This window comes from Gymnodraco acuticeps, unplaced genomic scaffold, assembly GCF_902827175.1.
Source record: "Gymnodraco acuticeps unplaced genomic scaffold, fGymAcu1.1, whole genome shotgun sequence".
NCBI classification, from domain to species: domain Eukaryota; kingdom Metazoa; phylum Chordata; class Actinopteri; order Perciformes; family Bathydraconidae; genus Gymnodraco; species Gymnodraco acuticeps.
Window position 1 is genome coordinate 2,383,827 of NW_022992149.1, and position 12,243 is coordinate 2,396,069.

The 12,243-nt window shown below is 40.9% G+C and overlaps 1 protein-coding gene across 1 annotated transcript in view; it reads right to left on the reverse strand.

Moving 5' to 3' along the window:
* The window catches only part of cps1 (carbamoyl-phosphate synthase 1, mitochondrial), a 68,277-nt gene that overhangs the window by 48,841 nt on the left and 7,193 nt on the right, over positions 1-12,243 (reverse strand). Inside the window, exons 11-21 of the mRNA XM_034204051.1 lie at positions 12,026-12,103; positions 9,951-10,049; positions 9,566-9,661; positions 8,579-8,768; positions 8,141-8,298; positions 7,929-8,057; positions 6,633-6,777; positions 6,233-6,443; positions 4,668-4,866; positions 4,335-4,511; positions 2,479-2,597 (exon numbers count right to left, since the gene is read on the reverse strand). Of these exons, the coding sequence (XP_034059942.1) occupies positions 2,479-2,597; positions 4,335-4,511; positions 4,668-4,866; positions 6,233-6,443; positions 6,633-6,777; positions 7,929-8,057; positions 8,141-8,298; positions 8,579-8,768; positions 9,566-9,661; positions 9,951-10,049; positions 12,026-12,103 (1,601 nt within the window). The remainder of the gene's footprint in view (positions 1-2,478; positions 2,598-4,334; positions 4,512-4,667; positions 4,867-6,232; positions 6,444-6,632; positions 6,778-7,928; positions 8,058-8,140; positions 8,299-8,578; positions 8,769-9,565; positions 9,662-9,950; positions 10,050-12,025; positions 12,104-12,243) is intronic.

Sequence of the window (12,243 nt, forward strand, 5' to 3'; positions counted from 1 at the left end):
TTCCTCTTAACTAAATGTTTCCATCTAGGGATGTCCCGATCACCTTTTTTTGCTCCCGATCCGATTCCGATCATTTGATTTTGACAATCTGCCGATACTGATTTTTCCCGATCCGATCTTTATGCAATGCATTACGAGAAAAAAAGGTAACAGATAACGGCTGGTCATCCAACGCGATGAATTCAGCTATCTTGGCTGTTATTTTTGTGGCCTTTTCACTGTTCTGGGGCAGTTTCTCTTTCCTTTTAAAAGTCTCTGAAAGTGTCGGTTGTTTCAGTGCTGTTACCTGAGTGGCCGCTGTGTACTCGGCGTGTTGTTGTTTGTGTTTGTTTCTCAGGTGGCGTATTAGATTGGTAGCATTGAACGTAGCTCTGTTCTTTCCACCACGCAGAACCTCCGCCTTGCAAACATTGCATCTGGCTGTTACACTGCCTTCGCTTTCAATTTTATAATACTTCCAAACTCCTGACATATTCTCTGTCCCGACTCCCGAGTCACGAGCTGAACGTAGCCTCTCGTTAGCTTACTGCTACTATTAGACACTGCGCCCACTCTGTTGCCAGATTTGAGAGAAATAAGCAACCAGGTCTGAAAACAAGCCCAAAAGAAGCAACACATACATGATGTTGTGTAATTTTAAACCAAAGCTAAGGCCTCAGGATGACTTTAAGACGTGAACATGGTCATTTCTGTTTTGTAACATTAAATAAAATAAACATATTTTCTAAATAAAATAAAAAATTCCCCATCCCCGATTTTTTTCTCCCGATTCCGATCTTTTGAAAATCACGTGATCGACTTCAATCCCCGATCACGTGATCGGATCGGGACATCTAATTTCCATCCATGAAGAGTGAGTCAGACAGATACTAGCCTACCCTATGTAGTGTAACTTGTAGTATAGTTCTTGAGGACACAATGTCACATAAGGATACAGACATATATCTCATCATCATGAAACCGATGTTTCCGTATCTTAATCAGGTCTCAATTTGCGTACTTCTATACATGTGCAGTTAAAAGTTGTTGTGGAACACTGGACACTTCTCATACTCAAGACACAATCTTCGCGAATTGACGTAAGTAGAACGAAAAGCTGCGATACTTTTTGTCAACGGAGCAATACACAAATTATTAGTTTTATTTCTATATTTAAAGGTGGGGTAGGTAATTTTGGAGAAACCAGCTCGAGTGCGCTAGAATTTGAAAATACACAGCCGGAACAAATCTGCCACTTCCTTACAGAGCCCCTCCTCCAACACACACGAACGTGCATATGACCAATGAGGGCACGAGATAAGTTTGTGCACAGATGGAAGGCTGACAGGCAGGTAGGCCGTCCAGTTATTTTAGCCAGGCCGGCTAAAATGATTGGTCGTGCTTTTTACAGAGCTATGGCTTCCACAGATGACATTTTTTTATGGATTTTTTGTCAAAGCACTTAAGATATTCATTGCCATCGGGATGTTAAGAGCATTCCATGGAATACAACAAAAAGTGTATCTCGAGCCGGTTTCTCAAACTTACCTACCCCACCTTTAAAGGGGACCTATCATGCAAAATGCACTTTTTGATGTCTTTTAGAAATAAATATGTGTCCCCGGCATGTCAGGGAACTCACAAGGCCTCAGAAAATAAAACCCTCTCTCTTTTCCTCCGTGCTCAAATCTCTGAAAATGGGGCTACAACGAGATGATCCAGTTTTGCCATCCGATATGACGTTATTTACCTCATATCGGATGGCACCCACGTGGTGGACCCACGGCCCTATCAGAAAGTTGCTATCAGAATCAATGCCCGACGTAATATGGTCTTTGTTTACATTAGCAAGCATCGCTAACACTCAGAGCTAACCAGTACTGGAGAGAGCACATGTGTGAAGAAGCAGGAAATTGTGGTAAACCAGCAAGAGAGAAAGCCTTTGAGCTCCATACTGTTTCAGAAATAATCCTTGATGTGGTTTTGGCGTTTCATCACCGCAGCATTTATTTTAGACAGTATCTGCCGGGTCCCGCATGAGCAGGCATAAGCTCTGCCCCCTCTTTTTTTTTTTAAAGCTTTATACCCCGAATCAGCACTTTAGTAACAGGAAGTGAAATAGAGGCATTGCTAGAATGGGTGATCTGTTTGGTATTTTGAGCAAAACACTTCATAGACATGTTTTTTATACATTTTTATATATCTGAGACCTATGCTATTGCCTAAATATTGCATGATAGCTGACCTGTAATAAATGTACCACTATACTGGTGTCTAAAATAATCCACTGTTAATTTTATTAGGATAATCGAAAAGTCTGTAATGAAAATAATGCTGCTTGCTAGCTAGCTAACAGCTGCGACGGGTCACTTCCCGTGAGGGCACAACAAGTGTTCACAGTGCATTACATTGCAGTGTATTAAGTAGTGTACCTAATAATTATAATATATTCCTTGAATTAATTCCACATCACCTTACAGAAATACAAAAGTAACAAACCTGTTGTAGTTTGCCAGGTGCTGCTCCAGCTGTGTGATCCTGTAGAGTTTGTGGAGGAACCACTTGTCTATGGCCGTCAGCTGGTGGATCTCATCAACACTCATACCACTGTGGAGGGCCTAAAGGAAGAGCAATGAACCAGACTCAGCATTACATTCATCATTCAACAAGTCCATCATCCTCCTTGCCCCTTATGGGAGCATTCCGAGTAGATTTCTAATCGGTTTCCCTGAGTTTCACCAGATTAATAAATTGCTTGTGATTTAAATCTTACGTTACGACTCCTCATGAGTGTCTTATTTACTCTCTCTCAGCTCACACATGAGCTCCGGTTTTCAATGCCTTGTTTTGTCTTTTCTTTTAGAATTAAACTATTTTAAACACTAATTTCTGCTCAACCTGGAATTTGTGTACTTCACTAACCTACCAATTGATCATTCTCATTTATTTGTTTTGTAAATAATGTTATATAATGAGGTGTTTCAGTTTAAGGGGGTTGTCACAGATGTTACCAATCATTCAGTGACATGTCACTGGATAGGAGTGGTCATTCAGCACGGTCACTGTAAATAATCCGTTTTTATCCATTACTTTTTCAAGGACTCCTTCAAGTAGAACATCTATTACAGGGACAATATATTACTTATGAAAAATCTAATATCAAGCCAGGCTGTGACATTCACCTGTAATATGACAGAGGTCCTACCCTGACATTAGCTTGTAAATATGTTTTATCCTTTCCTTATTAGATTGCTGACCAGAGGAATCATTCCAGGTTAGGAGCAGGAGGATTCTTCTCGAAAATGAAATGAACCCTTCCCTGCGAATAAAGAACGTTTAATCGAGCTCCAAGTGATTTTATCTGTGACTTTCAGAAGAGCGTGTTTATGTATTTTGTGATATCAGAAACAAACATTTCCAAACAGATATACATGTATGAAAAACTAAACAGGGATATGTTTGGTGTTTTTGAGTGCTAACAATGCAGACAAAACAAGGTGCGAAACCTGAGAACATAATATCCAACAATATATGAGAATTACATCTAATGCATTTTCTTTCTTTGCTACTTATCAAAGCGTACTGCTATCTAACTGTGAAGGAGGGAAGTGCTGCTTATGGCACTTGCTGTGGTTTTTATTATGCTTTCCAAACCGTAGTATTAAGTATCGTCTGGAATGGTTGTGACCAAAGAAATGTAGGTTTCAAAACTAATCCAGTGGGCAACACAGAGGTTAGCTGAGAGACTGTGCTGAACACCATAAGATATTTGATTGCCAGAGATAAAATGTGGATCATTAATCCCTAATGATGTCGCCATCCTCAGTGATCTCAATCCATATTAAAAAGGTGGAAAGTATATCTTCACTGTTAGAACACCAAAGCTCACACAGTTGGAGGTTTTGACACTGAGACGACCTCGGTCAGCTCTTCTTTCAGCAGATTATAGAGCATGTTGAAGTGCTGGACGTCTGTTTAAATGAAGGACCTTGACCCCGTATCTCGATGTGCTTTTGAACCTTGTTTAAACCTTGATCTAATTATATGAGGGGAAACAAGGGCAAAGGCCACTGCATTGTGCAAGCAAAGCTTCAAACGCCCACTCCATCAGTTAAATAATAAATCACTTTTTATAATGTATGTGTTTTCCAGGTGAAATATGTCATTTCTGTGCATCCGTTACGGTTCAAATAAAAGACAAGCATTAGCATAAAATTATGCATTCACAGTTACACATTCAGGGACACATTTTTCTCTGTATTTCATGTTTTTTTCATGATTATTTCTCTGGAACACTTCATTTGAATGAGAAACTTGGTGTCATTCATTATTAACGCTATGAAAGACAAGTGTACCTTGGCGAGGGAGAAGATGCGCGTGATGGAGGGCACCGACAGTTCCTGCTGCAGGTCCTGGTTGTCGGCCCAGGCTTTCTTGTGTGGGAGTCGGGGCACAAAGCCATCCACTGATGGATGACACATCCTCAGGGCCTTTTGCATACTCTCCTCAAAAGTCCGGCCAACCGCCATCACCTGAATCCAGCAAATGGAAAAACGTGACGGAAAAGTCTTGCTGACAAACACACTGAACCAAACAAATAACCTTCATGGCAGGTAATACAATTGGTTTGTGAGTTTAAAGAAGAAGCAAGTTGATGAGTGAGTGTTTATCCATGGATCCTGCCTCACCTCTCCGACACTCTTCATGGCGCTGCCTATTTCATGGGATATGCCCTGAAAGCGGTCCAGGTCCCAGCGGGGGATCTTGGTGACGATGTAGTCCAGACTGGGTTCAAAACACGCCGTGGTCTTCTCCGATACAGCGTTCTTGATCTCCGGTAGAGGGATACCCAAAGCCAGTTTAGCAGCAACAAATGCCAAGGGATACCTGAGAAACAGGCATTGAAGTTAAGCATTTTGATTTTACGTTTTAGTTTAGTGAATTCTTTAGAAAATATGTCTTTAGAAAATATGGATACATAACTGGCTTTGTAAATGACCAACAAGATGTATATTTAATAAAATGTTACTTTAAGTAATACATCGTTTTGTAGATTAACACATTCATGTATGTTTTATCTAATTATGTGGCAGTGCTTTCGCTGCCCACTAGATGGCAGAGTGAAAGCCCACTAGTGAGTTGCAGCATGTCGATAATAGGTGTGTTATTAAAAAGTAATAAAAAAGGATATAGTACAGTAATAGTACAGTACTTCATAAAAACAAAAACAAATAATAATGAAAAAGTAGTTTTTTTTCATTAAAAAAGTCATAGTATGATCCTTGGATTATTTTTAACATTCAGCTATCCAATGTTGCAGAAATACACTATTATGTGAAGAGTATTCATCAAATAATAAGCACTATGTGTGTTCACTTAAAGATATTTTAGATTTTTAAGAATTAAATTAATTAATTAATTAAAATGTAAGCTATATATACGTCCCCAGCTGACACAGAAAGCGACTCAGGTTCTGGTCCAGGCTCTCGTCATCTCACGCCTAGACTACTGCAACTCCCTCCTGGCTGGTCTACCTGCATGTGCCATCCGACCTCTGCAGCTCACCCAGAATGCAGCGGCTCGTCTGGTCTTCAACCTTCCTAAATTTTCCCACACCACGCCGCTCCTCCGCTCCCTTCACTGGCTTCCGGTAACTGCTAGAATCCACTTCAAGACACTGGTACTTGCTTACCATGCTGCGAATGGATCTGGCCCTTCCTACATCCAGGACATGGTTAAACCGTACACCCCAGCGCGTGCACTACGCTCTGCATCAGCCAAACGACTCGCTGCACCCTCGCTGCGAGGGGGACCCAAGTTCCCATCGGCGAAAACACGTGGGTTTGCTATCCTGGCTCCAAGATGGTGGAATGAGCTCCCCATTGACATCAGGACGGCAGATAGCTTGCACATCTTCCGGCGCAAACTGAAAACTCATCTCTTTCGACTCCACTTCGAGCGATAGAACTATTAACGAAGCACTTTTATACTAATAAAGGACTGGCTTATCTAAAGCCAGTTGAGTAGCACTTGAAATGTTTGGCTCTATGAAACCTGATGTACTTATATGATTCTGTTTTCTTCGAGTTTGTATTTTGTTGGTCGAACGCACTTATTGTAAGTCGCTTTGGATAAAAGCGTCAGCTAAATGCAATGTAATGTAATGTAATGTAATATATATTTTGATATTGTCCAACATATTGTAACACCAGCGTACCAGCAGTGTGACTTATGTATTCATGTATTCTCTCACCCGGTGGCTTTGGATGCCAGAGCGGAGCTCCTGGAGAGCCGGGCGTTGACCTCGATGATGCAGTAATCCAGAGAGGAGGGGTGGAGGGCGTACTGGATGTTGCACTCGCCGATAATACCAAGGTGACGGACGACTTTAATGGCCGTTTCACGGAGCATGTGGTACTCCTCGTTGGATAGTGTCTGGCTCGGTGCCACTACTATGGAGTCACCTGAAGAAGAAGAAGACACATTTATCCTCAAGTAGTCTCCAAAGAGTGCTTTTTTTGGACAACAGAATAGAAAACAGAACTCAATCAAACACAGTAAAAGTGAGAACAGAATACTGCAACTAATTCTACAAAACAGAGCACAATACTCTGAACACGAACACATCAGTATGTAGTGAAGGTTTTTCGCACCTGTGTGGATGCCCAGCGGGTCGAAGTTCTCCATGTTGCAGACGGTGACGCAGTTATCAGCCACGTCTCTCACCACCTCATACTCCACCTCCTTCCAGCCCCTCAGAGACTTCTCCACCAGGATCTGACTGCTCATGGCCAGAGCCTACAGCACAATACGCACAGATTATAATCAGATAAAATGCTGTGTGTCAACTTTACAAAGCTGGTAGACACAATAACATGAATTTCAGCACAATAAACGTTAATGAGATAGCCCTGTGATGTTAATAAGGTAGTTGGCAAAGCGTACAATCAATAGTTTCAAACACTTGCTTAATATCGTATTATTAACAATGCTTAATTATTATAGAACTGCAAAATCACATATGGAATGCAAAGAGATTTACATATTGTGAGATACTTTCTGAATGTTCTCAAACACAGAACACAATTCATATTGGTTTTACAAATAGAATAACATTAAAAACAGACTTTATTTAGTAGAAATAATTAAGAATAATAATCAACCTACACTTTTTGATTTAATGGTTTAACATACCAGTGCAATTTTTTTGCACTTAATTAATTTTCCGTGTGTGGCATAACAGCTCCATGGATCTTAATACAAACCAGACATTAAAGAAAGGGAGAACATTTTCATAGAAGCACAGTCAAACAGATGGCTGTGTATATAAAAACAACCAAGAAACCAATAACTTAACAATATGATGCATTTATGCATGAATTACAGCCTCCATCATTAGCAACTTTCTCGTCAAAACCTAAAACCTCATCGGTACATAGACTGTGTTTTTAAATGAGTTAAGGATTCAAATATTTGCAACCAAATGTGATACCCTGCATAAAGGGCATGTACCAGTGGGTAGAATCAAACATAATATTCTTTTGATAACACTGAGAACATCAGCACTTACTGGACGGCTTAGAAGAATATGCAACATTTTAAAGCAGTCTGTCACACACCGTTCATTTGGCAGCCTGTGATCACAGATTATAACTGCCGTCAGACACAGTGTGATGCTGGACGAGCCTAAAAGAATGTTGCTAAGCAACTGCAAACTATTCCCTTCCTGGCAGAGCACGAAAAATACATAACTAAGCAATTTCAAAGCTTTTATCATTGTGCAAGTGAATGCTTCAAACATGGATGAAGTTATAACACTTTAAAATGTTTAGGTAGAATGCTTCATTGCTGATTTGATCTGCATGATAAAAGAAAGCATAACAAAGAATAACAAACATCATTTGGTACAGATGCTTCCACCGTCCCTACCCTGCAGCATTTATTCTGACCTTGTTGGCAGTTTCCTCCAGCAGCTCTTTGTTGGCACACAGACCAGAGCCCAGACCCCCAAGGGCATAGGCCGATCGCAGCATCACTGGGTAGCCAATCTTCTCTGCTGCTTTCAAGGCTTCAGATACCTGAAATATGCACACAAACACTTGAAAACTAAATATGTATATATCCTTTGTCTCAAAGTTCACAGAAAGAAGATGATACTTACCGACTCCACAGCGAAACTGGGGGCAATCTTTTCGTTAATCTCCTTCAGTTTGTCTGAGAAAAGCTGCCTGTCCTCTGTGGCCATGATGGACTCCACCGGGGTTCCTAGGACCTTCACACCGTACTTCTCCAGGACACCACTCTGGAATAATTCAACTCCTGAACACAAACACACAGGCAACCAAGACAAATAAATCAGTGGTCGTTGGAAAGATTCTCACCAAACAATGCATATGGCAGTTTCTATATGCTATCACAACAACAGACGTGCACATATCCTTGGTGAGAGTTATTTCTAACCCTGTAAGTGCCTTGCAAAGTAGGAATGTAACCCCTATCCCTGACAGTCAGTATGTCCCACTACTTGAATCCCCACAGGGAAACAGGACCACAGATCAGCAATCCTCTACATTGACACAAACAGTTGCACACATCTCACCGCAGTTGAGTGCAGTCTGCCCCCCCATGGAGAGCAGGATTCCGTCTGGACGCTCGGCCTTGATGACTTCAGTTACAAACTGTGGTGTGACGGGCAGGAAGTAGACTGAGTCAGCCTGCTTGATGCCCACTTCGTTGGTCTGGACCGAGGCTATGTTCGGGTTCATGAGCACCGTCTTCAGGTTTTCCTCCTGCAACGACATTGTCTCGTTTATAACATTCATGACTTGAATTGCCTATGGAATGTTTGCCAATTTGATAAGCAGGGAAATACACATCATTTTTGTCTTTTAATAATGATCACAAATGTACTTATACAACACTTTTCTTTACGATGCAAGTGTTTCACAAAAGGAATGGAACCAGAGAAGGCTCACTAAATAAGAATAAGGTCAATAACATGAGCACAGAGGAAATTAAAGACAATAAACTATTTTAGAAGCGGTCTCCGTGTACACTTCCAGTTTTCAATGTGCAACTGTGGTTTTACAGCCAGGTCTTTGGGTTGTAATACAACTTTTTGACCTTTTAACTAGTCAGTATGGAGAAGCCTCAGGCATTACTAATAACATTAACAATGACTGTTCTGAGCCCACCTGCCCAATATCAGGACATTAGAACTGAAGCAGCAGAGAATAATTCAGCCTCCCTGATATTATTGTTCAAAATGTGTGCGCAAAATGGCCAATTAATTCTACAAGGTCTGGAAAGGGACACTTTCTTTAGTTTTGTTAACGTCTACAAATTGTTACAAAAAATCACTTCTGTTCAGTCTTGGCTCAGCAGACAAACTCATCCCTCTGCGTCACATGAATGCACCAACCCCATTTATTTTCACATCAAGCTTTATTTTGAAATGCTTATACATGTTTTACCCAGTAATTGCCTCAGACAGCTGTGAACTGTCGTTTGAAGCAAATGTTTTGTAAACAGTAAATAATAGAATGTATATGTTTAGCCACAGCTTAGCCCAACACTTCTCTCTTACCTTCATGGCCTTGATGGCTTGAGACCCAGAGTAGTCAAACTCTCCAGCCTGACCGATAGACAGACCACCGGAGCCCAGTATCAGCACCTTTGACACCTGCAAGTACACAAACATGAAGAGTCATTATCAAAATATAATCCAGGCTTTCAGGTTCCTGGGTGGATCCTTCTAAGGTCATATCATAACCTTTTTTCTGTTTCTAAAGCGCACACCAAATACACAGATTCCTAGATTTATATTTGTTATTCTCGTCTTTATAACCGTTCTAACTATTTGATTCATTCACTGATTACCTTAAAACAACCTCACATACTCGAACACAGCTAAAGGAACATGCTCTTCCTAAACGTACATAACTCTGATATACCTGTTTGACATACTTTACCTTAGCTCTGGGCGGTATGTAAGGTTTCGCAGGCATGACAGACATTACAGTGGCATCTTTTCCTTTCTTGATCAGGGAGATGAAGGAATCAAAGAGGAACTGTAGACACAAGAAATAATGTCAATATAACCAGTTTTCAAAATTTGTAATTCACTTGTTGTAAGTCTAATTAATACTACTATTGACCTAACATACGACTGGGGATGGGTACCGAGCCCCGGTATTAAACGGGCCCCGAGGCTGAATGATTAAAGACCGTGGTACCGTTAAGCTCCGACGTTAGCGGTCTTTTTATCGTTACTGGAGACATGTACAAAATATATGTCATGTGTATTATTGCTACACAAACATTATATTGCAGTTTTAGTGTCGCAAACTCCGTTTCTAATACGCAAAAAGACTTCAAAATGCTTCTACGATTATTTTTAGTATTTTCGATCTCTCTCCCCCGCCTGCTTGCGAGGGGGCGGGGCAGTTTACACACATGCAGATGCTACATACAGCAATACACACACACACGGAGGAGATGGCGGAGAGAACCCGCTCCGAGGTGTGGTTAAACTTTACCCGTCTCGATGCTCGTTGCCTAAAGCGCACTAAGAGTTTAGCATGTAAGGGCGGTAACACGAGCAATTTGTCTGAACATTTAGCAAAAGTGCACCACATTCAGACGGAGGAATGCACCGGGTTCCACTGTCTTTCTAGTAGCTCTGCACCCCCATCCACGAGTATAACGTTTCCACGTCAGGTGTTATGTATGCTAGCAGCAACACACGGAGTTAACTCAATTATACAAACATGGGTTAATGATTAGAGGAAACTGAGTTATTTAGTTTGTTAAAATTTCAGCTATTCTGTTTACAGTTCTGTCATCAGATTATTTAATACGATTTGTTAAAACGTTGTTTCTATTTGATGTGAAATATTATGTATTTAATTTAAATAAAAAGCAATGTTAGTTTTGTTCACAGTTTGTTTAGTTTACCTTATTTTCTTCTCTAAAAGAACCGATAAGAGTACCGTTAAAAGTAGTAGTACCGTTAAAACCTTAACGATACCCATCCCTACATACGACTCATTTTAAGAATGTTATTATAGTGCGTGTAGTCATGAAGCATTTTAATTCATAATGAATGCTTTAATAACCCCCCTGAGATGTGGTCTTCATATGAATTGTTACCCAGGATTCTCCAGCAGAGCTTCAGCTGCATGTTGGTAGAGAGGACAGGTCTCATTATTCTGCTCTGACATGAGAGGTTACAACATACTTGGCCCAGGACTTGAACTACAGTCCTCCCCTGTCATGTTGGCCTCACTGTGGAGAAAGGGATTGGCACCTGTGGCTCTGGGGCAGTCGAACATCAGTCACCACAGATGATTACACCTTTCATTGCCGGTGATGTAGGAACTGCATATTTATTATATATGATTGATTAAGCATTTTGTCCCGTTAACATACCATGCACATACAAACAAATGATTTTCACCAGCCACCTGATTGTTGCTTTTGACAATCACACAATTCCTGTTTCAATGGAAGATGTCAATTTATACTTGAGAAGCAGCCAGATAAGAAACATGTTGTATAACAGGAACTTTATGAATAACTATTGTAGAGGCTAAGCCAACGCTTTAAGCCTCTGAGGATCCGCTTGGTGGGTGTAATTGACGCACACCTTGTTTGCTGCCGAATAAAAGTCAGAACCAACGTTTCCAGTTCGAAATAGTCCATTTATTTCCCTTTTTTACTGGTTTCTTTGTTTCATTCACCACATGATATTTATGGTTTACACAATACCTTTTGCTTTGTTTTTAATCCCGTGTTTGTGTGTGTGTGCGCTCCGTGTGTGCGTGTTCTCCGTGTGTGCTCCTTGTGTGTGTGCTCCGTGTGTGCGTGTGTTCCGTGTGTGCTCCGTGTGTGCGTGTTCTCCGTGTGTGCTCCTTGTGAGTGTGTTCTCCGTGTGAGGTCAAAAACTGTATGGGCCTTCAGGCGGAACCTCTCCCCAACACACATAGGTTCCTACCTTTATACCCACAGTTAATTGGCTCCTACAACTATCAAAGTCTTTATTTACCTCTGTGTCGGTGGGACCGCCTTTTGCCTCGGGGTGAAACTGGGCCGTGAAAAACGGCTTAGTGTTGTGCATAATGCCCTGGAAAATATTTGATATAAGAGAAAATTAGCAAAAAGGTATGCATTTAATACAGAGAGATTACAGTTTATTTTTGGTAAAATGGTGATATTTTGATAACTTCAGGTGTGATCGTCGCTTGACATTTTGGTATTATAGAG